This window comes from Seriola lalandi, unplaced genomic scaffold, assembly GCF_002814215.2.
Source record: "Seriola lalandi dorsalis isolate HSWRI2012SDOR001 ecotype SW California unplaced genomic scaffold, Sedor1 jcf7180002054524, whole genome shotgun sequence".
NCBI lineage: Eukaryota > Metazoa > Chordata > Actinopteri > Carangiformes > Carangidae > Seriola > Seriola lalandi.
In genome coordinates, this window is record NW_019525077.1 from 2,684,168 (window position 1) to 2,710,625 (window position 26,458).

The 26,458-nt window shown below is 40.3% G+C and overlaps 3 protein-coding genes across 3 annotated transcripts in view; all 3 read right to left on the reverse strand.

Moving 5' to 3' along the window:
* Window positions 1–8: 8 nt before the first annotated feature.
* On the reverse strand, window positions 9–6,283 carry LOC111660915 (NLR family CARD domain-containing protein 3-like). The gene is made up of 8 exons (XM_023414352.2): window positions 4,684–6,283; window positions 4,496–4,603; window positions 4,255–4,368; window positions 3,702–3,780; window positions 3,334–3,559; window positions 876–2,676; window positions 587–760; window positions 9–477 (listed from the first exon to the last, which is right to left on the reverse strand). The coding sequence occupies exons 1-8, from the start codon at window positions 4,773–4,775 to the stop codon at window positions 225–227; spliced, it is 2,847 nt and encodes a 948-aa protein (XP_023270120.2). The 5' UTR covers window positions 4,776–6,283; the 3' UTR covers window positions 9–224.
* A 1,693-nt stretch (window positions 6,284–7,976) lies between these two features.
* qng1 (Q-nucleotide N-glycosylase 1) lies at window positions 7,977–14,416 on the reverse strand. The gene is made up of 7 exons (XM_087176085.1): window positions 14,328–14,416; window positions 12,745–12,942; window positions 11,695–11,841; window positions 10,469–10,581; window positions 9,651–9,794; window positions 8,682–8,877; window positions 7,977–8,583 (listed from the first exon to the last, which is right to left on the reverse strand). The coding sequence occupies exons 2-7, from the start codon at window positions 12,932–12,934 to the stop codon at window positions 8,354–8,356; spliced, it is 1,020 nt and encodes a 339-aa protein (XP_087032211.1). The 5' UTR covers window positions 12,935–12,942; window positions 14,328–14,416; the 3' UTR covers window positions 7,977–8,353.
* Window positions 14,417–15,695: 1,279 nt separating this feature from the next.
* hnrnpk (heterogeneous nuclear ribonucleoprotein K) overlaps window positions 15,696–26,458 on the reverse strand; it is a 14,486-nt gene continuing 3,723 nt past the window's right edge. The window contains exons 7-17 of the mRNA XM_023414334.2: window positions 25,207–25,279; window positions 24,785–24,898; window positions 23,103–23,231; window positions 22,576–22,907; window positions 21,889–21,936; window positions 20,223–20,262; window positions 19,409–19,424; window positions 18,957–18,989; window positions 18,732–18,799; window positions 17,888–18,057; window positions 15,696–16,605 (exon numbers count right to left, since the gene is read on the reverse strand). Of these exons, the coding sequence (XP_023270102.1) occupies window positions 16,575–16,605; window positions 17,888–18,057; window positions 18,732–18,799; window positions 18,957–18,989; window positions 19,409–19,424; window positions 20,223–20,262; window positions 21,889–21,936; window positions 22,576–22,907; window positions 23,103–23,231; window positions 24,785–24,898; window positions 25,207–25,279 (1,054 nt within the window). The 3' untranslated portion in view covers window positions 15,696–16,574. The remainder of the gene's footprint in view (window positions 16,606–17,887; window positions 18,058–18,731; window positions 18,800–18,956; window positions 18,990–19,408; window positions 19,425–20,222; window positions 20,263–21,888; window positions 21,937–22,575; window positions 22,908–23,102; window positions 23,232–24,784; window positions 24,899–25,206; window positions 25,280–26,458) is intronic.

The window sequence follows — 26,458 nt, forward strand, 5'->3', positions numbered from 1 at the left end:
GAGGGGGGTCAGACCAGCATGTTCTCTTTCAGCATGCAGACATGACGTTACATGGCTCTCATACACAGACTTTATTATTACTGTGTTCAAAAGCAGGCTTGTATGTTTGGATGTACATTCACCACAAAAAGGAACTGGAGTCTTTATCATAATGACACACTGAAGTCATCATCAGGAGAAAACTCCTCTGTTGTTGTTGAAGTCAAAGCACTTGAAATCTGTCATCAGCTGTGACAAAGAAAATGTTTCAGCTCTTCCTCCTCTATCAGACAGTGTCTGTGGCTGCAGCAGGCCTTTACATACCTGAGAGTCTCTAGTCTCCAGTCTGGATCCTCCAGTTCAGCAGACAGAAGCTTCTTTCCTGAGTCTCCTGGATGATTGAAGCTCAGGTCCAGCTCTCTCAGATGGGAGGGGTTGGAGCTCAGAGCGGAAGCCAGAGAAGCACAGCCTTCCTCTGTGACCAGACATCCTGACAGACTGAAGACACACAAAACAGCACCGCCCAGAGTTCAGAACATTTCAGAACAGAGTTCATATATCTTTAATATATGTCCATCATTTACAATGAACAGTAACATGATCTGACCTGAGAGTTTTCAGTGTACAGTGTGGACTCTCCAGTCCAGACGACAAAAGCTTCACTCCTGAATCCTGCAAGTTGTTGTTACTCAGGTCCAGGTCTCTCAGACTAGAGGACTGGGAGCTGAGGACTGAGGACAGAGCTTTACAACCTCTCTCTGAGAGGTTACAGCCACTCAGTCTGAAGAAATGATCATGTGGAATTAAAAAAGGAAGGTCATTTATTTTCTCTCCCACTGAAAAGACAGAAGTGTCTGTATATAAGGATGTATAAATCCAACTATCTATACACTTACAGAGCTTTGTTAGAGGCTTTGACCACTGGCAGCAGCTTCAGAAGAGCCTCCTCTGAAGCAGAGTATTTCTTCAGGTCAAACACGTCCAGATCTTTTTCTGATGACAGTAAGATGAAGACCAGAGCTGACCATTGAGCAGGAGAGAGTTTATCTGTGGGAAGTCTTCCTGAACTCAAGGACTGTTGGATCTGCTCCACTAGAGAACAATCATTCAGTTCATTCAGACAGTGGAACAGGTTGATACTTTTCTCTACAGAGGGAGTCTCTTTAATCTTCTTCTTGATGTACTCGACTGTTTCCTGATTGGTCTGTGAGCTACTTTCTGTCTGTGTCAGCGGACCTTGTAGGAGAGTCTGATTGTTCTGCGATAAAAGACCCAGGAGGAAACGGAGGAACAAGTCCAGGTGTCCATTTGGACTCTGTACGGCCTTGTCCACAGCACTCTGGTAGAAGTTTTTCTCTGCAGATTCGTCTTGTCTTGGTTCAGACTTCTGGGAGGTCGATTGTTCTCCTGACAGCAGATTGAGTCCAGAGTTGACGAAGGTCAGATGGACATGAAGAGCAGCAAGAAACTCCTGAACACTCAGATGGACGAAGCAGAACACCTTGTCCTGGTAGAGCCCTCTCTCCTCTTTAAAGATCTGTGTGAACACTCCTGAGTACACTGAGGCTGCTCTGATATCGATGTCACAATCGGTCAGGTCTGATTCATAGAAGATCAGGTTTCCTTTCTGCAGCTGCTCAAAAGCCAGTTTTCCCAGAGACTCGATCATCTTCCTGTTCTCTGGACTCCAGTGTGGATCTGTCTCAGCTCGTTCATCATACTTGACATTCTTCAGTTTTAGTTGAACCACCAGGAAGTGGATGTACAACTGAGTCAGGGTCTTGGGCAGCTCTCCTCCCTCTCTGGTTTTCAACACATCCTCCAGAACTGTAGCAGTGATCCAGCAGAAGACTGGGATGTGGCACATGATGTGGAGGCTTCGTGATGTCTTGATGTGGGAGATGATCCTGCTGGCCTGATCCTCATCTTTGAATCTCTTCCTGAAGTACTCCTCCTTCTGTGGGTCAGTGAACCCTCTGACCTCTGTTACCATGTCAACGCACTCAGGAGGGATCTGATTGGCTGCTGCGGGTCGTGTGGTTATCCAGAGGCGAGCGGAGGGAAGCAGTTTCCCCCTGATGAGGTTTGTCAGCAGCACGTCCACCGAGGTGGGCTCTGTGACATCAGTCAGGATCTCAGTGTTGTGGAAGTCCAGAGGAGGTCGACACTCATCCAGACCATCAAAGATCAACACAACCTGGAAATGTTCAAACCTGCAGATTCCTGCTTCTTTGGTTTCAGTAAAGAAGTGATGAACAAGTTCCACCAAGCTCAACTTTTTCTCTTTCAGCACATTCAGTTCTCTGAAAGTGAATGGAAATGTGAATTGTATGTCTTGGTTGCCTTTGTCTTCAGCCCAGTCCAGAGTGAACTTCTGTGTTAAGACTGTTTTCCCAATGCCAGCCACTCCCTTTGTCATCACTCTTCTGATAGGTTCATCTCTTCCAGGTGAGGCTTTAAAAATCTCTTGGCATCTGATGGTTGTTTCTGGTCTGTCTGGTTTCCTGGATGCTGTTTCAATCTGTCTGATCTCATGTTCATCATTGACCTCTCCAGTCCCTCCCTCTGTGATGAAGAGCCCTGTGTAGATCTGATTCAGAAGGGTTGGGTTTCCTGCTTTCGCTATCCCCTCGAACACACACTGGAACTTCTTCTTGAGGTTAGATTTAAGGTTAAGCTGGCACAGAGCAGGAGATCCTGAAAGAACAAATAACATTGTTGAGTATTCTCATATTTGAGAAACTAATGTGGGTGTATTGTATTGCCTCTATTACCCAGAGACTAAAATTGCTGCCTTTTTTTGTTAGAATAGAATAGAATAGAATGGGACCAACTGGATCAACATGTTAGACAAGTGAAATTTTGAGATTTTTGGTTGAAGTTTAAGAAAGTCACTGAAATATAAAAATCCTGTTGATGTGCAATTATAGACACTTCGATTTGCCTGTTTTAATTTCCTGGTTTGATTTGTACCTGTGGACTGGACTTATGAGTTCAATACTTTTTTGCAGGAAAAGAACTGGACTGAATTCTTCTGAATATGAGGTCACACACAGGTTTAGAGAAAAATGTTTTTGATTGGACTGAACTTACTGAACCTGATTTTGTGGGGTTTGACTGGACTGGGACAACTAACCCCTAATGATTATTTTTAATCAGAAGTGACTCTGACTGGTCCTCTTCTTACAGAGTGACTGCCAAACCTACAACATGTTGCCAAGATGTAAAATGGAGAAGAGGCTTGATGCAGACCAGAAACTCAGCTGTGGACCAAGTTAGAACTTGTTGATATTTACTTTTTCTGTATTTTCTGCAAGTGGAAAAAAAACGTGAAGATATAAGAAATCCTCCTACTGCTCTGCAGACAGTCAGCCAGACCCTCTTGCTTCATTCTCCTCAGGAAGTTCAGTGTGATCTTCAGAAATGCCTCTCTGCTGCTCCTCTGCTCTTCATCCTCACCGTCCAACACTTCCTCATTATCCCTCTGACTCTCTGAGCATTCTGGGTAATCTAGACTCAGAAGCTTTTGGATCTTCTTCAGCTCATTCTTCACAAAAGTGGCTATGTTCTCCTCCAGCAGCTGTAACATAAAACTATATGAATGACACCATCAAACATCGGATTCATGTTGGACAGACTGACAATCCACCAGTCTAAAATTGCATAATGGATATTGTTGTGAACAGAAGAGATGTAACAGTAGTTGTTGTACATGTACAGACCATAAATATGGGCTCCAGGTGTGTTTGATGCTGCTGGGCAGCCTGACCACTGGGAGCCTCTGAGCTGTCCTGGTCCACTCTGTGGAGGAATCATGAAGAATGAGCTCACATTATGTTTGTCCACACAGAGACAGACACATGCAAAAGGTCCATGAGGTCATGTTTGGATGTGAACAGTGAGTCAGACAACTCCCTGTAATGGTAAAGTATTACTAGTCCTGCTGATCCCACTGAGAATCAACAACCTAGTCTGCAGCTCTTCGTAGCTTTCAGCTCAGTGTTTGGTTTAGTCCCAAGACTAAGTCTCACCATCTCTCTTCACTCAAATTACTTCTCATGCAAGCAACTGAGGTGAACTCGCTGAATGTCTTCCAGGAGAGACTGCGTGAACATGTAGAAGATATCTCCATATTTAAACCACATCACGTCTCCCCCCTGACGGCCAGAGGTTTACCTCCTTCTTCACTTTGATTTCAGACGTGGTTGAACAACACATTGTACAAACTAGTTATTTTCTAGAATAATCTGAGTCTTACTGTCAGTTACAGCTTACATCTGATCAGCTGATGGATGTTGTCCTTTAAACTCAATGACAAATTCCTTCGAGTGGTTGCTCTTTAAAGACAGACAGCTGGGTTCAGGAGAGTCTGGTCTCTGCTGCTGGATTCTGAAACAAAAACAGAACTTATAAATGTGCATGTTGGATAAAAACTGATGACAAATATGTTCAATCTTTTAATAAACACAACAACTAACTTTTAGTGTGAAATGTTTTTCTGACTTTAAATTCTGACCTTCCAGGTCCACATTCAGTTCCAGGTCCAGGTCCAGGTCCAGGTCCAGGTCCAGGTCCAGGTCCAGGTCCAGGTCCAGGTCCAGCAGAGTGTGATGTGTCCCTAACCCTAACACACACAGAGCTTTGAGTGTGAATAATGATGGAGCAGTGATTTGAGTCAAGGACAGTTAGAGATCCTCATCTCACCTCTGAGCTCTGGTCTGGCTCTCATGTTCCCCGCACAGTGTTTTAGAGGGAGGGGCTCCCTCTCGCCTCTCTGTCCTCACCAGTCCATGCATAAGAACCAAATTTCACTTGTAACTGTTTGCTTTTAGCCTTAACCTGTTGAATACAGCCCCACACGTCCTCTCTCTGAACTGAGCCCTCACAGGATTTGAGTTTTTTCTCAGAATATAACTGCCCCTTCCCTGTTCCATAGTTTTTTCCAATTTACTGGGGCCATATATGCAATGGCAGTATATCCTCACATATTTGACATGATAAACATGAGCATTTCACACTAAGTATGAGCAAAACCCATGATGGCTCAGTCCACAAGTTCAGCAAACTTTGAGATGCAAAACTACCACACACATATGAGCCCACTAGGGGGAGCTCACTGGCTATTTTCTGAAGAGACTGTCCTCCTGTGAAAAACAAGCAAATAGGTTGTTTGTGCAGCAGCATATTTTGACCAATAGTTACGTTTTGTTGTTAGGCAACATCTAGTGGTTGTAGTAATTATGACGGGAGTAAAGGGTGGATGAATGGGTCAACAAAATACAGGAATATGACACAGGAGATCAGTTTTCGATTCTCATGTGAAACCATTAGTTTATATTGTTTCTATTTTATCTGAACACCTCCAAGACCAAGGAGATGGTCTATTATAGACACTTATAAATACCTAAGTGTGCACCTGGACAGTAAACTGGACTGGTCCCTCATGCCATCTACCTGAAGGGGCAGAGCCGACTCTTTTTCAGGAGGCTCAGGTCCTTTGATGTGCAATACAATCCTCTGCAGTGAAACGCTGCACATGTTTTATCAGTCAGTGGTGGCCAGCGTAATTTTTTTTACACTGCAGTCTGCTGGGGCAGCAGCATGTCTGACATGAACACAAGGAGACGCTGGTCAAAAAGTCTATCTATCGATCTATCGATCTATCCGCGTGTTTATTCTGGTAACCATGAAAATCAAGGTGTGGTCGCATGCTGTAGGGGCGCTATTTCACGAGACAGTCCTATGGGTCGTATCAGAGGGTTGAAAAAACAACCTATATGGTTGTTTAGGTTGGAGGACTTGCTGTTTCTGAAAGCATCAGAGCAATTCTTCACATTTCTCACAAACAAAATAGACCTATTCTGCTCTATTGTATCATTACAGGAGGAACACACCGTCAAGTGTGTTTTTAACAAACAAACCTTTCCATGATGAGAAAACCAGATCCTGATATCCTGATAAACTTGATACCAGGAAGTAGTCTGAAGAGAGAGACATTTTAAAGCAATATTAAAACACATCATTGACGATCAAGATGCATTTCTTTACATCAATAAACGTCCACATAGTATTGTTTTTCTCTGTTACATAACATAACCACACAACAACCATCTCCCTCATCACAGCGTCACCATTCAAATCAACTAACCTGGACAACAAACACTCAAGAGCTTTTCTTTCGCTGTCAAACTAAGACTTTTACAAGCTGATGTTTCTGGCAACATAAGAGTTAAAGTAACAGATTCCATTACAACAACAAATTATGATAAATTAGTTTTAGCAATCTCTTAAAAATAATAGAAAACCACCAGCAAGAGTTCTGCTTACCGAGCTCTCCCGTATGAACGTGCGTCGCTCCGCAGCGCACTTCAGTACTGAACAGGTCTGTGTTGGTGGGACTCCATCACGTCACTGACCAAGAAGAAGAAGAGAAAACTGTATATAAATAATAAACAGACTCAGAGTTCAGATGGCGAAGTGTGATTGTCAGTGTTGAAGGATAAACACTGATGTGTTACTTAAATATTTTAAACTTGAATATTAGTTGAACCCAAGGCCTGTGTTTCATCCCTCCTGTTATTACATGAGGTATATATATATATATATATATATATATATATATATATATAAAATTCTAATAGAGAAAAGGTGCAGTTTTACAACAACAAAACAAAGTGAAAGTGAAACAGATGCAGTCAGAATCCATCATTCTGACCTGTCTGAGGCGCTGCTAGATAATATATCTCTTGTTATTGATGTCATTCATTGTAATTTGAACTTGTCTGACATGCTGAGTTTTAAAGCTGTGACGACAGAGTCTGAGTGCTGACCTTTGACCTCAGCAGCGTCCCATACTCTGTTCATCTACACATGTGACAAGTTTCAAACAGCTTGGGGACAAAAGTTTGAACGGTCACTGCTGAAGCCACAGAGACGGTTTCATCAGTGTGACTGTGAGGCAGCAAAACACGCATTACTCCTCATGACTTTAATGACTCCTGACTTTTGTCCCTCTGCTGCCACCATCAGGACAAACCCTATACTGCACCTCAGAGCAAACCTGAGGTACTTGTACCTGACTCTTTGAACTTTCTACTCCATTAGATTTAAACCTGAGGTTTATATGGCAGAGTTAGTTACTTTAGAAATTAAGACTTTTGCACACAAAACACATGAAGATGTTAAAATTATTTATTAGATGAAACTACTCAATAGTAAAAATATTAAACATGTCACAGTTTAAACTTCCTAAATGTGAGGATTTTCTGTTTTCCCTTGAAATTACTTTAATTTTCTTTTAATAATTTTCATTTATTTTTAATCATTCTGAAGTTTTGGACTGTTGGTTTGTTTCACTTTGACCTCTGGGCAGCTGTGACGACATTTCCTACTATTTTCTCAATCATTTTCAAAAAATAGATTTTTAAATTTTTTCCTTATTTCTTTGCTGTGGAGCACAGAATTGACATTTCACTTGATGAATTGATGTTTCACTTGCTGTATATTGTTGACGTTGACGTTTCACCTCTCATCCAAGAGGCTTCATCGGACCTCGGACCAGTCCCAGCCTGGTCAGATGCGTACATGAACTGATGAAGCCTCTTGGATGAGAGGTGAAACGTCTTCCCAGACAAATAATCAAGTCCAGTTGTTTTTTCGATTTAAAACTCCTTTAGGATGTATTATACTAATATACACAAAATATTCAATCTGTAGTTTATACCTTTCCAATACCTTTTCCTAAAAGACACCTCTCTTATGTAATTACATAATATTTATACAGTTAACTGTTGTGATAATAACAGTTTTTCCTTCTTAACCCTGAATATATCTATGTGTAACTATTGAAAACAGTTGTAGTCAAATGTAAGTTACAGAAAATTAGTTTCATTATACATTTCTTTTTAGGTGTTATCCTACAGACATCCTGCTGTTTTTTTCCAATTCCCCAGAAATGAATCTACTGAAACACTCTGTAAAAGAAGTAACATACAATATCTAACCAAAATATTTTATTTTCACGGTTTGGTGTCAGTTCAAATCACTGCAGATATGCAGAGTGTGTTCACATGGATGTATGTATGTATATCACTTGCTCTCCATTACAGTGAGAAGTTTGTTAGAAAATGTTCCATCTCATCAACAGCTAACATTTTAATTGACTGTAAATGGACAACGACAACAGTGCTACCACCCACACAGATGAAGCTAAATTAAAGCTTCACACCTGTTTCCATTACAGCTAGAGAGAAACCCATTTTTACATATATCTGGCACAGGAACATACTTGGCTTTATCCCAGAGAAAGGCACCGGTGCCAAGGCTGCACACTGAGAAGTGCTGCCTACTGTATGTAATGCTGCCAGCCAGCATGTCAGTAGTAAATACAGCGTGTGTGGTGAATGGGAATGTGGGCCATCTCTTTGTGGTGCTGCTTGGCGTAAAGCCACAGGTAGAAGTCGATGATTGCAGAAGTGATGTTACATGTCTCTCCGTCTCTCTCCTGCAACAGCTTGCAAAGTCTGTCTTGGATCAGCTCCACCGACCAAATCGAACAACCTCGGATCTCAACCTCTCTCCTGTCCCCTGAACACAGCAGCTCGCCTGAAAGAAATGGGAGACAAGCGCATAACACACAGGGTCATTATATCATATTATTTTTAAATGATCCATTTCTTTATGCACACACTCTCCCGTCTCACCGTTTTTCAATATTTGCATCAGTGTATCAGAGTATCGTAGCGCTCCGAGGTAGACAAGAGCCTGTGGGACCCTGTAGTCTGCAAACATGGTGAGCCAGTCCATGTTAATGATGTCTCCCTCTCCTCTGGCCTCCATGACACCCCAGAAATCTGCCACCAGGATCTGGGCTCGCTTGTAGAGTGAGATTCTCTTCCCCTGAAAGAAACAGGACACTATACACTACACTCTGATACTGTATGTGCTGTTTGTTCAAACATCTGTTTATTTGTTCTCAAGCCATTGCTGCTTATTACTAGACTTTTACTATTACTAGATATTCTTATCCAAAGATAATATAATGGCATCACTAAGTGTGTACAGAGTTTAATTTGCTCTGTCACTGACTGTATAATATGAAGAGAGCAGTAAAAATACTGCCATGCTGTCTTTGGCCAGGAGATGGAACTCTAACATCACAATTTACCTTCTCCAAATGCAAACAATTATCTCAGATACCATACACGTCCTATTTGCTTTCAAGATGTTTTATACATATCATATATTTTTATTAGACTATGAATTGAAAGCGTCTACACAACTGTACAGTACATTTATTGTACAAGTAATGAATTCAATAGAAAAACTGATGTAAGCAATGGCTTTTGCTCTGTAAAATAAAAAGATGAAAAGCTAATTTTTCAAAATGTTTTTGAAGTCACAGTCTCTAAATGGCCACTTATCAAACCAGAAATCATGATTATTTGACTATCTGAGATGAATGTTTTAATCATTCAGTGTCTTGTTGACATATTAAAATCTAGATAACTCAACAACTTGATAAAACTTCTGAAAACCTGAACTTGATGTGCAGAAAATATACTGTAACTGTTCGCAAGAAATTTTCTCCAGCAAACATGAACATTTTTCTCCACATTTCCCAAACATGAAATGTTCCACAATTGTAGAAAATGGCCCGCTATAACTCTAACCTCATACACAGCTTCGTCCCTGTAGGAAGGGATCTTCTCGACGATGAGCTCCACCATCTTGCGGGCATCGTTCCCGGCTTGGCTGATAAAAGTGCGGAAGCTTCCGCCGTGTTCCAGCAACACGCGACCGCCTTCAGTCAGCACCTTGTTAGACAGATTCAGTTCATATTTAACAACGATGAAGACTAGGAGCGGCATACTTTCACTTTCCACTTAACATAAAGGAAATACAGTTGAGGTAATCATGTAACACTGATTGAAAAAATACAATAGTTACATGAGCTATAATATCAGTTTTCTTAAAATATATCCAAAAAGAAGTTCAAAAGTTCCATACAAAGAAAGGTAAAAACACACATGTACAAAGCTGCCATATGAACACGACACGACATAGGACAATATAATCCTTATGAGCCATGCAGGAATGTAACAGTGCATTAGTTTTTGATTAAATGTGACATCTATGTTCAGTAGAGAGATGAGATTCTACATCTACTTTTCTCTCAGCTAAAAAGAACTACTGTAGTTTTGTGCTATATAACTGCTGAAGAAGCAGTCTATGTGCAGTCTAAATGTGTTGCTGAAAAGTCGGCTGTGCATTCAAAAGAGTCAAATATTACACTTTTGCACAGTTTCAAACAGAAAGTGTAAATGCAAGGTGCAACTTCAGACACCCTTTTTGTTACTGTACTGACGATGTGTCAAACTGTGATAAAAAAAAAAAAAAAAGGAACATTACTAAAGTGACCTGTGGATTAATTGTAGAATTACAACCCTAGTGTCATGGCTGTTGGACGTTAACTTGATAATGTCAGGACCTTGTGGCGCTCCTGAAGCATCGGCATGGGGGTTTCATTGTCTGATCGGAGGACTTGTCCCAACTCCTCCACACTCATCTGAGAGAAGTACTTCGGATCAGTGATGGGTATACCTGTGGAGTGAGAAGCAGAGAAGCAGTTAGACAGATTTATCTTTAGACAAGAACTACCAGATAGAAAGACAAAGACAAACTCTCAAGGCTACTAACTTATGAAGTTATAGCATGCTACAATAACCGGAAGATAACTGCACAGTAGCCATTTCTCACAAGTCGCTTAAAAGACATCATTTGTTCTGATCTCATGCTGTCAACCCTTGAGATTCTGCAGAAAAGCTACCTGTGCTTTTCTGAGAGAATCTCTTGTAATTATAAAGACCACAGCGACCACACATTGAGAGCACTATTCCATATGAGACATAATTGATTCATATCCGGAGTCATTCACACTAATTATGAATGATGCACAGGCGCATGCAGAGCTACAAGCAATTTCCCAGCAGTCCAAGTTCAAGTAAAGGGCGCATACACAATAATTGGCAATAGCAGTGCAAAACAAAAGCAAACAGAATAGATAAATGAAAAGAGACATCAAAATATACATCTTTTTCTCCAGAGAGTCGGCCTCTAACAAAAAAGGATAAATCACTCTATGACAAAAGGTACAGTTGACATGTATCACTGTTAGAGCATGGCCCTACCTTTTGCTTATAATTCTGACATTTCTATCACCCAGCCAGGTTGCTTTATTGAGGAGAATCTGTTTTATTTTCTGTGTAATTGTGATGAAAATTTGCTCAGCAAATGAAAGTAACAGCTATGATGCATCACCTCAACTTTGCACCTGGAGAAGGAGGTCAGATGTGTAACTGCTAAACTGATGTACTATTGAACAAAGCAATACATGTTATCTTTAGCTTTGTTACAATACACTGTTCCACCCCTGCACAAATTTGAATGTCACCTGATTCTGTCTATGCAAAGATCCGGATATCACTGCAACAGCTGTTGACACAAAACTGGTTCAGGCTTTCCTTCCTTATGCCAAAAAAAAAACAGAACTGAAACTTACATTTCTACCATGCCATGTCTCTGTAACTTTGGTTCAGTTTATCTACTACTCTTATAGAACAGTAGTCTGTGTCTGTAACATCTTTCACCCATCAAAAAGCTGAATTCTGGTGCCCACACGTCATCAATTGAGTGATATACTGTACATGCTCTCACCCTCTTCCATGGCCCTGGTGATGGCAGCACACAGTGTCATGTAGCCTGTGTACATGGTCCCTTTATAGGTCACCTCACACTGTTGACTTTCATTCTCTGGCCAAAAGGAGAAGTTCATGGTGTCTACCACAAATACCCAGTTCAAAGCCTGCAGTGTTGAGGGACACACGTTACTGAGAGAGAAAAGGGAAAAAGGTTGAAAACCTGAGAGAGCCACCAAAATGCTTGAACCATACAGTGAGAAAGAACAGTTATTGGCTAAATGACTAAAAGACACTGACACGTATGCAGAAGGGTTTCTCCGAGTCTATGATTGGTTTTGATGTTGCACATAAATAATGAACTTAAGGACTGAAATATTTTTTTCCATCATTGAACTTTTCCTCAGTTCTTGAAGAGTTTTCACTGAATAGTAGTCCAAGTACCAAGTGGTGACCTTCTTGACTTGCTTAACTTGCTTAACTAATAAAAGTAATTTACAGCTAGGTTGGCAACTAATGATTTTCTTCATTATTGATCAATCTGCCAAATATTTTTCAGCTTAATGATTTAAGTGTCACAAAATAGTGAAAAATGCCCGTCACAACTTCCCAGAGCCACAGTTGGCCTCTTCAAACCTCCTGGTTTGTCCCGCCAATAGTCGAAACCCCAAAGATATTTTATAGTTTCATAAACACAAAAACAGCAAAAACTCACATCAAATGATGCTTGATAAACAACTTAAACTTATCGTTTATCTAAATAGCTGCTCATGGAATTTTCTGTTGATTGACTAATCGACTGCCTCATTGTTTAAGCTAGTACTAACACATAAACAAGAATTAATCATCAACAAAATGTCTGAAATGTAGAGAAACAGACGAAGCCTTACAATGCTCAGTCAGAAACCAGAGCACTGAGGATTGCAATATTGCTGTTGCCTTCATTTCACTGAACACAATTTTCTATGTACCACGTTGTTCACTACTTATGTATAATATGAATAATTATTTATCATATATATATATATATATATATATTTCTGGGCAGCTCCAGCTGTTGACAAACTCCCCTGGTCAGAAGTGGGTGCTGGGGCCAATGGATTTGCCATCTTCCAGCCACTGGCAGTCAGACAGTCACTGTGTCGGAGAGTGTAGAGCATCTCTGCCACCTTCTGCACTCCTTCCTCCTCCACAAACACATCCCGACTCCTTTCTGCTACGAACTGGCCGGACTCACGAGGAAGCAGGGGTGTTTCCATGATGGACGCTGAATGGAGCAGAAACATAAATGAAGGACCGCATGTAGGCAAACATGCATGTAGAAATATGAATACATTCTTCATCAGTGCCCAGCTGAGTCTAGGGAAGTAACTATGACAACAATAACCTCTTACATACACGTTCATGTTTGCAAAATAAACCTAAAGTAGATTAGTTCCAGTCAAAGACATACAGACTTCAGGAGCAGCTTCTGTGAGCATACATGTGAATGCCAGTGTCCTTTTCATACTGAAACAGCAATATCCTACATACATCTCTAGGGAAGTGCCATTTTGAAGATTATCTCCCTGCTTTATTAGACAATTCATAATGAAAAGACATAATGAAGATGGTGGAAGAGATGTAACGAAGCAAGAACATTTCATTTTGAAAAGAAAAACATTGCAAGAGTTTACAAAGTAACTCAGGGACATAGCCAACATCAATTTCCAGTGGTGGAAAGTAACTAAGTACATTTACTCAAATACAGTTTTGTTTGTGTTTTACTTGAGTACCCTAATTTTAGGCTGCTTTCTACTTTTACTCCAATACATTTCAGAGAGAAACTTTTCATTTTTTACTCCAGTGTATTTATTCGACAACTATGATTACATTTTAAAAACCTAATGAGGGTATAAAATATGACACACTGTTATACGGTAAACCACCCAATAGGATATAAAACAGCCAGAATCAGCTTCACTTCACCTAACTATAACAATAATATGTACTTAATGCATCACTAATTATAGTGGTATAACAGAAAACCCTGACAGAGCAATTTAGCTTGCATAGTGGGTACTTCAACTTTTATACTTTAAATAACTTTTGCTGAGAATAACATACATTTACTGAAGTACAGTTTTAAATGCACAACTTTTATTAGGGATGGAGTACTTTTACAGTGCCTACTGCTAATTTTACTTAAGTAAATGATCTAAATATTTCTCCAGTGTTGCTGGAGCTTTGCACTGCATTTCCACAATGAAATATTTTCCTATCTTCTGTCTGTCTGAAGTGCCCAGTGGCTGTGTGTTAATGATGCCTTCTCTATCAGACTGATAGGACATTGTCAAGCACAAACATATACGCTTATTGAATGAAATTCATTTTCACTACTCTATCTGTGGTGAGTCGCATGATTCACTCTCCACTCTCGGGGGACTAGTATTGTTCACGGGTCAGTCAGCAGCTCAGTTACATCGCGTCATCACGTTTCATTGATAAACTAGAGGAGCAAAGTGCATATAAGACCTGAATGTCGCCACTGACACAGACACTACTGAGCTTCCACAACGTGGAACAACGGCACACACTTTTAGATATGAACTTCCTGTTCAGCAGAATCTGACTTAGTTATTTGTTCGTGAACTAATGATTTCCTTAACTTACCGATCAATACAAGTTAAGCACTGTGCAAACTCGTGCCGCGTCGTGTTTCCACTACCTGGTTTCCAGCGGTTGACCAATCAGAGCCTTCCTTGTGGACTCATCACAGACCGATAGACCAATCACAATAAGCCAGGAGAGGAAACAGGAAAAACAATATCCGTTATGAATACGCAGAGATAATTATTAATCCTTCTATTTGTATCGTATATATTATCAAGGCGAACCTGAATGACATAACGTCAGAGGGCTGGGGTCATGAAATGGCCGGATTAATCTTTTAGGATGAAACCAAGGATCCCATTGACCCCCACTGTACATGGCAGTTTCCTTATTTCTCCAGAAAACAAACAGTATTATAGAACTGAAATGATTAGGTGATTAATCGACTAAACGATAATAAATTCTAATAATAATATAAATAATGTTAATTTTCGAGTATTTTGGAAAAAAAACAAAAAAAACAGTAAAGTTTCTCAAATGTGATTACTTCCTAGTTTTCTCAGTTCCCTATGATAGTAAACTCAACTTTTGTGTTTTTGACAAGATGACTGTATTACCTTGGTTTACATGGAATACTGATGGGCATTTTTCACTCTTTTCTGACATTTTATTAACTGAAAAATCAATCAATTATTAAAGACAGTAATTGTCAGATGCGCTGATTATGAAAATAATTGCTGGTTGCAGCCTTACACATCTCCTGTGATGGAATAATACCACTTTGCCTGAGGTTTTTGTGAATGTTAATTACTTGGCACAGACAAACAACTGATCTTTACAACAAACAGGCTCAATATAAACTGTAAGATTTATAGAAGATGGAGGATCTATCATTGTTGATATTTTATTTCAGTGGTGCAAATTATTAAAATTTTGTTGACTCAAATGTTGTGTAGTGATCCTGTGGTTGTGGCTGTTGCCCGTTGCCCGCTTTGTGAATTGACATCCTGTAACCTCCCTATGAACATTAAGTGGAATTAAGTTGCTAATGCTAACTGCTACCAGGGAAGTCAAAACTTTCAGCTTTTGTCAACTTAACAAGAAAGAATCAGCAACTAATGAGTAACTTTAAATAAAAAATACCAAACATTTGCTAATTCCAGCTTCTTTACTGTGAAGATTTTTTGCTTTTCTTTATCGTGATAGTAAATTAAGTTTCTTTGGATTTTGGACAAAAACAATTTGCAGACATCACATCTCTCTAGTATTATCTTAAAATATAAATAATATAAATGCCAGAAATGGCAGCTGGACTTTTGCCAAAACAGTCACATATCATTTTTAGCTCAAATGTCATCAGAGCACAGGAAATTGATCAAGCAAGGATTTTGCAAAATAACAACCAGCAAGCTCATTAGAAATGCAAACTTGTTCATTAAAAAGTGGCATCATCTTTATTCATTTTACAATTTGTCAATGTGAAGTCTACAGCATGGAGAGCAAACAAGTATAGAGGACAGGAAATTGCAGGGACAAAATAGTTAAGTTCAATATCATTTGTCAGACCTCCAATAATTTCTAGCTACATGTTCCATTTGTGAGGAGTTACTCAAATGATTCTGATTTATTTCATCACACAACTACTGTAGATATTCTTACAAATTAGTCACACTGTCCTGTAACTAGTGTGTACAGGAGTCCCAAATTAAACATCCCAAAATCCATTCTGAAGGGTAAAATTACCACATCTCTAAAAAAAAAAAGAAAAAAAAAAGCCATATAAATGTTTCAATATGAGGAGAAACGTAGCTTACATTCTGCATGTTGCACAGAGTGGTAATGTGGGACAATTGTGTGTGAAGGGACCGATATAGACAACAGAAAGCACATCAACCCACACACGCCGACACGTGCTCACACATGTACACACAGAGGACAAATTTAAACCGGAGACACATACATACACATACAAGTCATAAAAAACAAAACCATCAAAAAATAAAGGTTATGTTTATTTTTGTCTATTTGGAGACTGAAGAATATTTTTGATAGATGTGAGTGTTAGCAAAAAAAAGCAAAGTGTATCTGATAAGCTAATGGACTAAACTCTTAAAAATGCAGAACATCTACATTTTCTTTTATGCACAGGAATGTTGGACATTTATTTCATTAAAAAATACAAAAATAAAATTCAAAAAAGACACCCACGATCCAGAATAATAGTCTGAAGGGGCTGTGTCGGACAGGGGCAGAAAGGTTGAGGGAGGGGGGGCAATCTGAGTCTGCTTCAATCTGAGTCTCCTGGGTCTACAGCAAATGACCAGAGTACTGCTTCACACTGAAATAAAAAGAGTGGGAAAATAAATAAAATACACAAGCAGGAAAACTGCAATTCAATGTCAATGACAGTTTAAATATATAGCAGTGTAGCTGTGGGAGGGTGAAGTCTTGGGAGGAAAAGGATAGGGATGCAGAGCGGGAAGACAAACAGTGAGTAAGAAAGACAGGCGGAGGGGAAGAGAGCGAAGATGTGACATTAAGTGGCTGAAGGAGAGCGAGGAAGACGAAGAGGAGGAGGAGAAGGAGGAGGAAAAAGAGGGGTGTGGTTAGTCCTTGTGTCCAAGCAGGTGCAGCACACTGAAGAGGGAGGAGAGGAAGGAAGAGGGAGGCAGGGTTAGTTACCATGGCAACACTACACTACTCATGAGACAACGACGGCAGGTCTACAACTGTATTAGCATTCGGGCTAAGCTCAGATAGCATCAACAAGGAAGTAGTGTGTATTATACGTGCCTACTGGTTGCCAAGGGAGACAGAAGAGGAGGAGCCCATGCTATTTGGCAGACTGTGATTTGTTGTCGGTTGATCTAACTAAAAACAACAAAATCACTAGTCTTCCACACAGCAGCAGCCAGGGGAAGAATCAATCCACTCCCTGCTTCACAGTGAAATGGCTTAGATGGAAAATAGACAATGTTTTTTTTCTTCTTCTATCAATCATATTCAATGGACAAATGTGACAGTCAAAGAAACATGTCAATCACATTGCCCCTTTAAAAAAAATGTTATGCAGTAAGTGCAACTATTAAGTTTGCCTACTCCGTCACAGCCATTTCACGTAAGAGGAAGGTTTGAACGAGTTGCAGGTTGCATGGGGAAGAAAGGAAGGGGGTTAGTGAAGAGACAGCAGGCAACAGAAATGCATAACCCAACAAAAAGTGGGTTTACTAGTATTAGGATGCAATTTCAGGAAAAACATGCATTTACAATCTTAACCAAATATACAATCTCTGCATGTGTGGTTCAGTAGATTGAAAGTGAGGTTAAGAAAGAAAGCATCTTTTACGTATTTGTAGTTCTTTTTAGCTTGCATGAGTTTACAAGACTTTCTAAGATGGGTTGCATTAACCAACTTTTTATAATGCTGCCCAACAGATGTGAGCACAGGCCAGGTTAAGAGCCCACGGAACAAATTCATGGACAAAGGGTTTCACTCTAAGAACACAAACTAAATTGATGGGTTAAAATGGTTTAACTACAACTAGGTGACTCAATCAAGAATTTCTACATTTAATCAGATGGAAGTCAGTTTACTACACTGAGGCCGTGTCAGAACTTGCCTGTTCTGTAGAAGGTACTGAGCGTTCTGGATCTGATCCTGGGTGCCAGTAATGGTGATGATTCGGTCCTCAGAACCTTCCAGAGGCTCATCGATTTTGATGGAGGCTCCGGACTCGTGGCGGATCTGTTTGATCCGCTGGCCTCCCTTACCAATGATAGAACCAGCCAGCTGTTAGTGAGGTACCAAGAAGAGAATGAAAAGGGTGGGGAAGAAAGAAAAAAACAGGCAGACATTAGACAAGCAAATGCACCAGGGATCCATGTGTGTAGCTTAAAAAATGTGGAAGGCAAAGAGGAGATGGAGATGCAAAGTGTGACAGTGAGATATGTTTAAGAGAATATAGTTTCAGATATTTTAAGTATTTTAGCACAATGTGTAAAATGTAAAAAATTTTTTTGATTACACTGAATATTTACTATGTAGTACTAGTGTAGGTGCATATGGAAAAAGTCAATGTGTGGGACACAACATAAGTTATTGGTCCCTACAACTGGAAAACTGTACCAGACACTTATATAATGATATGTAATAGAATGATATGCAAACATGACAGAATGTCACACACACACACACACACACACACACACACACACACACACACACACACACACACATATATATATATATATATATATACACACACATATATGTGTGTGTGTGTGTGTGTGTAAGGATGAGAGAGTGAAGATGACGTGATCACATATGGCAATGTAGTTTTTTTTTTTGTTTTTTTTTTTAACAGCCTGACTGAATTCTATTAACGACATGAGGGTGTAGCGGATAAAGATAGCATCTTTCTTTGGTGTGTCAGTTTATATGTTATGTTGCTGTAATTTACTCACATCTTTAGGAATCGTCACTTGTGTGGTGATGACCGGGCCACCCATGTCATTATACGAGCCACGTCCACCTGATGCAAGAGGGAGGGGAGAGGTGGGAGAAGAGAAGGGCAGAGATAGAGGGATCGTAAGTAGAGCACTAAAAATCAATACTTGGTTGTCCACATTATCACACGTGGCTCAGCAAATTTTTCTAATCACACTTATAAATGAAGTGTAGAGACTTACCGGATTGGTAGCTATCCCAGGAAGAACTGTTGTCTAACAGAGAAGGACACAAGAAAGAACACTGAGTGATAAACAGTTATTTCTGTGGCATTGACAAACACCAAATAATAAACACAAAATTGTGACTCAAACATGTTCAAAAGATGACATATAATAGCTATGTGTACCATCTTCAACATATGTTATAGATATTTTAAGTGGATTCTACTTGTTTCAGGAAAATGCACAATAGTGTTGCAAACAATTTGCAAAAACACCAGCAATGTCCAATCAGCCAGTTTGCCACCATACATGTTACATGTCATACACATAACATTCGGAAAAAATGCTAGACACTACAGTATGTCGGGAAGAACACAGAGGCCTATACTCTCAGCCACATTAAGACACATTAACAACCTTGAAACCACATCCACATAATGCCACAGAAAAATGTGAGGCAGAGCACTTACCATATCCTCCTCCACTCTGTAAAAAACAAACAGAAACACAGACAGGTTACATACAGTTCAGCCGATTCCTTTCATCATTCTACAAATCCCAGATGAATGGACGATGGTTTGTAAGCATAAATGTATGGATGATGCAGCAGCCTCGTCCATGGAGTAGACTCAACTAAAAGCCACCCAGTTTTCATCCATAAACCAGACTCCTCCTCATCCTTCCCTCCCTCCATCCCCCCTTCCCGTCTCTCCTTGCATCTCCATCAGCCCCCATTTTCACCTGCTATTCAGCTGCTGCTGTCACCAGGGCAACAGGCAATTCAAAAAGCTGTTGCTGAGCAACGGCAGGCAGTATCCTGCCAGCTCTCAGAGAGGGAGAGAGAGCGAGAGACCTTCTAGTCTGTCAACAAAGCGTTATTATTGCCTAGCAACCAACCATGGCCACCCCTACCCTCCCCACCCCCAACATCCTCCCTCTCTTTGCAGGAAAAACAGGCTGGCCGTGAAAAGTACACAGTAAGAGGGCAATTATAGCTGATTATTATGGGGTGTCTCCGGCTGTGGTGATTATGGTCATTTGGTGGAATGGCTCACACCATGCCAAAACTAGCTTGGATACATGGCCAGGGCTCAGATGAGTGTGTGCACATGCATGTGCACGAGTGACCAGCTATGTTTGTATTGTCAATAAACCGCTATTAACATGACAACACAATGGACAATTGTCTGGTGCTAGAGCCAACCAGTATGCTAGCCTGACGACGCTGGCACCCAATGAGATGCTAGTACCAGAGCTGCATGCATTTAGCAAAGGGTTACTAACCATGTTATCGCTATAGCGATCCGGTCTGCCTCTTCTGTCACTGGTGACGAAAGAGTGCCACACAGGCAGGGAGATGGTTTAGGGGGCAGAGAAAGAGAAAGAGAGAGAGAGAGGGAGGGAGGGAAAGAGAGAGAAGGAGGGAGGGAGGGAGAGGGAGTGAGAGAGATGTGGGTGGGGGTAGAAAGAAATAGAAAATGCTTAGAAAAATGCTTGACAACATTCCAAAGAAATTTTCTGGTCTAGGTCAAACTGCATACACACGCTGAGCAAGATTACAGTATAAACACATTTCCTCTCAGCCATCTTCCCACACAGTAACAGGAACAGCTCTGACAGTGTTATGGTGAGAGGAGTGACAGGTGGTGGTGATGATGATCACAGCCAAGGGCTGCTGCACCCCCCCCCCCAAAAAAAAAAAAAAACAAAAAAAAACAAAAAAACAAAAAGAAAAAAAAAAACAAAAAAAACCCCAGTTCACATAAAGGTATTAGCTGACAAAATGTGTTTGGGTTTACTTGGTGCTGTTCCTGACAAACATGCAAGCACAGATGTTAATGTCATGTCAAACTACAGCCACAACATAACTTAACATCACTTGTTGCTTTTGCAGTGTCTTTCTGTAGCCATGTTGTATTACATATAGTAATCAAGAAAAATATATAAACTCAACCCAATATAATAAGTGTCTTACAAGGATGCCTTGAAATTATTTTTCTACAGACAGAATAAGCCATATTTACATCAGTTTGACCAAGGCTGAGACATGACATCATTATTCTGATTACAGAGAGTGCAGAGATTCCCAATTTAGAATTTATTTGAACAGCCGATCAAAATAAGTATACGCATTTTATGCATCTGTTATTTTCTCTATTCCAAGGCAGCATGAAACTGAAACTCAAAAGAGCAAACTAATGTACAGGTTTGCCAGAATTTTTCTATTTTATGTGCAAATGTAAATCATCTTGACCATCAGCACATGACCCTCATACACACCACCACAAATACATTCTCTCAACCTGGGAAATACTGGGAGTGAATAGCAGATTGCACAGGTCATACAACATTAATGCAGTTCCCTAGAAAGCACTCCAAGTAAGTGCATAAGAGTGCAAATGGGTAAAAGGGGAGAAGGCTAAGGGACTTATGCAGGCTAGGATACTACAGGCAAACAGACCGTAGAGAAATGAATGCTTGTAAGGCAGTAATTAGTATTGGGGTTTAGGATATGACAGGAGGGCAAAAGCTTATAAACAGTTTTTCCCCATGAGCTATGAGAAGACCAGGAATATTCAAAAAACTGCAACAATAGAGGAGTAAGGCAGAGAAATATGGGATGTGTAGGGATACCTCAACACATACAAATTTAATTTTAATCCAATCATAGCTAAAAATTTCTCACACTTGTAAATGGAAGATATGCTGACCAACTGTCAGCACTAGTAAATGACTTAATCCTCACAAAGACCAAAGAGTAAAATGCTACTCCACAGGAAGCACCACCCGATGGTATTAATGAGGAATGTTCAGTAATCTTTCAGTAAATTACCATTACAGAGCACTTGTGTCGTGGTAAAATTGAAAATAACATAATATAAGAATGTCAAAGTATCCCTGTTAAGATAAGTTAGGAAGTTTAGGCAGAGGTTTGGGGACAGAAACTTACGTTGACCTGTCATCTGAGCCACGGTACGAGTCATAGTAACGATCATCTCTGTGGGCAAGATGGAGATGGGAAAAAGACACACAAACACACCCAGACATACAGTGATGAGCACATACAATTAATGGAATGATAATCATGAATACATATATTTCCATAGCTGTGCATAGTGGGACACTGGATTACATGCAGAATACTGGACTCAGTTTATCCTATGAATTAGACAATGTAAAGCAAATCTAGTGAAATCTGTGAGCAGAACACATCTAAATGGAAAATAAGCACCTGGAGGGGGGTTAAGCTTTGTATATGTAGATGGAGGAGGGGGAAAAAAGCATATGCTTAAGTAGAACAGAGCCTTGCATGTCTAAAATATCAAACATTTAAAATTCAAGAGGTTAACAGGAGTAAAAGGACTAAACTTCAAACTGATGAATAGGATCATGCAATCATCTGGGTCTATAGCGTTCAATAAAACAAAGAATATTTACAAGATTTTATCCGTATAAGTTTTGACAGTATGTCAATTGTAATTTTTTAGGGGAAAAAAGTTAAACACAAATACCAACAAACCAAAGTAAGTGGCCACACCTTGTGACAGGACTCATTTGCGTAATAAAGAAAAAGCAAAGCAGGGAAGTGACAGACAAAAGATCAACACACTGTACATCATTTATGTCTATCCCTTACCCTCCTCTGTGTGGGTGTCCCATGGGCATGTTGCGTCCACGGCTACTCCCCCTGCCAACTCTATTAGGGTGAGGTGGAGGAGGACCTCGGCGGGGGCTCATTTCATCGTAATCCCGGCGGGAAGGGGGCATGGGTCCCCGTCCTCCTCTGCTAGAGGGCATGCGGTCAAAACCACGGTCTCCACCACTGGACCTGCCCCCGCGCATGGGGAACCCTCCCATAAGCCTGCGGCCACCCCCCCTTTCTTCAAACATCATGGTGAATCCACCATATTCATACGTTTCATCGTAGAAATTAGGGTCATAGGGCTGTGCACGGCCCTTTATGGGAGCCTAAAAAAGGAGGACAGAGGGACATATTCCCATTTATTTGTCTTACACGGTTATGCATTTAAAATTTTCAATATCTTCTTTCAGAAAAAAAAAAAAAAGGATTTAATTAAGGGCTTCAATACATTCCCTCTCCCTTCAATGTCTAAAGGGTGGTACATCCCAAAAAGGCTTCACAAACACCATGGAGATTCTTACTTCAGAGATGAGCTCCAGCATAGTCTTGATACACTCCACCACTCTCTCTGTTTTACCGCCAACCAGCACCACCCGGTCTGTCGACTGAGGACAACACTCCTGAAACAGCTTGATGCTGGTCTTTGTGTTCTAGAAACACATATGCACAGGCACACATGAGCAGGCAGAGAAAAGGAGAAAGCTACTACAGGCAGGTGACAAATGAAAGGATTAACCTGAATAAATGAATGGAGAATACATGGTACAATTAAGCAATTAACACCCAATCATGCTCTGTGGTATGTATAAAAATGCTGAACAAGGCCAGTTGATTATGATTTTGTATCAAGATGGCAAGAGGAAAAGATCTAAGTGACTTTGAAAGAGGGTTCATTGTTGGGGCTTGAATGACAGGAGCTTCAGTCACAAAGATTGCTCAACTGGCTGGTGTTTCAATAGGAACAATGACTAAAGAGACATCTGAATTCACATCTACAGGAAAGACATCAGTAAATAGGGTCGGACATTGTGGCTCACTGTGCACATTTGATGACTGTGATGCTGCATTAGTAGAATATGTAAGGAAAAACTAAGATCAACTCTCCCTCAGGTGACTGAGAATGTCAATGCAGTAAATGATGAGACTTTGTCAGCAAGAAAAGTCCCTCTTCAGTTACAGCGAGAGATATCATAGTAGGGTTGTAGTGCATAAAAGCCTCATTACAAAGATGAATGCACATTTGAGAGTCAGTGGTGCAAAAACCACAAAAGGTGATATGGTTAGATGAGTCATCCTTCACCATATTATCCACAATTGGCGAGGTCATGTTTGGCATACACCAAGAGCACGGTTTAGGGCTGAATGCTTGACCCCTAAAGTGAGGGGATCTGCTGGCTCTGTTATGCTGTGGGGGGCATTTTGCTGCCATGTTTTAGCCCCACTTGTCACCTTAGAGGGAAGGTTCACTGCAAATCAATACAAAGTTGTTTGGAGTGATCACTTTTTTCCTATGGTGAAACATTTCTACCCTGATTAGTATGGTCTCTTCCAGAATGACAACGCCCTCATCCATAGGGCACGAGGGGTATGAAAATACTTTGAATCAGACGCTATGGCTTTCAGTCACTCAATCTCAACCTAAGTGAACACCTATGGGAGATTATGGACTGATGTGTTAGACAGCACTCCCCTCCACAATCATCAAAACACCAAATCAGGGAATATCTTTTGGAAGAATGGTGTTCCATCCTTCCACTAGAGTTCCAGAGAGCACTGAAGCTGTTCCTGCAGCACGTGGTGGCCCAACACCTTACCAAGACTCTTTACGTTGGTTTTTCCCTTTAATTTGTCACCCATCTGTACATGATTCTAGTGCAGAAAAACAATTAACATTTCACAGATAAAACAACTATGCCATTTTATGGGTATTTCCATGTCTTTGAGGTACATTAAGTCTTCCAGGACATTGAAGATAGATTCAGAAGAATGTTAACAGTTTATAAAATGCAACAACCAACACAATATAAAGCAAAATATTACCAAGAGAAAACTTTTGTTGTGTTGGGTTTAATCCTGTCATGTATTTTGCGGCACACATTGCTGGGTGAGAACACTTGTTGTACATTACTCATTTCAGTCTGTAAACTGCTTTGCAACTAACTTAATAGTGAAAAGTGATCCCCATGTCCATGTATCAACATACCTCCCGGAGCTCCTTGATCTTGGCTCCCTTTACCCCGATGATTGATCCAGCAAGGCTCTGGTGGATCAGCAGACGCAGCTCACAGTCAAAATCCATACCATTATACTGCTGGTACTGAGGGAAACATTTAAGAAGTTAACACCATGACCAAATCTATTTAGATATCTGACAGATAATGGCAAGTTAAAATAGAGTTAAGACACAAGTAATTAGACTGGTTTTAACTAGTCCAATTTAATATATCTACATATGCATAAATTCATATACTACTATTTTGCAAGATAAAATACCTGGCAAGCACACAAAACTACAGCACATACAATAAATTCAGCACCAGTTGTTTTCACTTCCAAATGAATAATTTAATTCACTAAGTTCAACTGGACGTGAAGACAAAGAAAATAAGCTCAAGAGGCACGCACCTCTTCCAGTGTTGGGATAATCTTCAGCAGGATTTCTCCAACTGTCTCGATGTCAGCACTGATGCTCAGGATGCTTCATATTTCACCCACCAATGACAAGGCAGAGCACAGCCACACAGAGAGGGTGGGGTTGGGGAGTGCCAGCAAGGCATCCCAGGAGAGGGAGGGAACAACATTTCAGATCAGAGAATTCATGACATCCCCTTTTTTGCCATAGAAAAACAGTCAAACCCCATTTACCCATCTCTCTACTGAGACTAACACAGCTAAATAAACTGTTGAGGTCCAGTGTTTTATAAACATTCACATGCAAGGTCATCGGTAATTCAACACTAACTGGGAAAAACTTGGTACCCAAACAATGCGATGAAAAGAAAACAGTCTTTTGTCCAGAGAAAGGAAGAAAAGAGACAAAATAAAAAGGGACCCAAAGAAAAGTGACTGCATTAGGTGATCACTGAAGGGGCAAAACGGGGAGGGTGAATCTGAGGACGATCTGGCAGCAATAAGAACCAATGGTTCCAGTGAGAACTCTAAAATCCTAAAGCATAGTTTGGTGGATGCACACCACAAAGACTTTGACTGCAAAGACCCAAAATAAGAACACAACTTTAAAGATCAGGGAAGATGAAGAGAATGAATGACTCCTCTTTCCTATTTCTATCATTTGAGAAAGGTTCCATCTTAAAAATTTGGATCAGATAGCTATTTTGATTCTTAATTTTGGCCAAGAAATTGTAAATAAAATTTTGTTGTCTGCACCCACCTAGTGACATAATAAAATAAACAATGAATTTACTGATCAATAGAACTTAAGCACAGTTGGTACATGGAAGTAGAATGGTAGACAGCTGAAGAAAGGAAACAGAGCAGATTACACCATGGAAAATGAGGTTTGCCACCACTGAAGTTGATGCTTTTTAAAGGGATGGGAGAAGCGACAAACAAAACCAAAAAATGCAGAGGTGAGTGGGACAGAGAGACATAATCTGTACTTTCAGTAGCTCCAGCAGTTGATAAACAAGTTCAGATGAAGCAGAAGACAGGAAAGGAAAAACAAACACGCACCCATACACACATACACAACACTTGAATCCTAGCTTGCCTTTTCCGTTTGAGAATGGATCAACAGTCTGAGTGTCTCAATATAATGAGGACATCACAAGGAAAGAATGAGATGGGTGCGAGAAGCAGGTGAGCTTATGAAACTAACGAAAAAACAAAAACACCAGTATATCCACTTGGGGGTGGG

What these genes read in the sequence shown, in the direction of transcription:
- LOC111660915 (XM_023414352.2), bottom strand. Translation starts at nt 4,775, where the DNA reads ATGCATGGACTGGTGAGGACAGAGAGGCGAGAGGGAGCCCCTCCCTCT. An exon ending in GGCTGACTGTCTGCAGAGCA is followed by an intron (nt 2,677 to 3,333) that starts GTAGGAGGATTT and finishes TTGTTCTTTCAG; the next exon opens with GATCTCCTGCTCTGTGCCAG. An exon ending in TGTACACTGAAAACTCTCAG is followed by an intron (nt 478 to 586) that starts GTCAGATCATGT and finishes GTGTGTCTTCAG; the next exon opens with TCTGTCAGGATGTCTGGTCA.
- qng1 (XM_087176085.1), bottom strand. Translation starts at nt 12,934, where the DNA reads ATGGAAACACCCCTGCTTCCTCGTGAGTCCGGCCAGTTCGTAGCAGAA. An exon ending in CACCAGGGCCATGGAAGAGG is followed by an intron (nt 10,582 to 11,694) that starts GTGAGAGCATGT and finishes CTCACTCCACAG; the next exon opens with GTATACCCATCACTGATCCG. An exon ending in GATGCAAATATTGAAAAACG is followed by an intron (nt 8,584 to 8,681) that starts GTGAGACGGGAG and finishes CATTTCTTTCAG; the next exon opens with GCGAGCTGCTGTGTTCAGGG.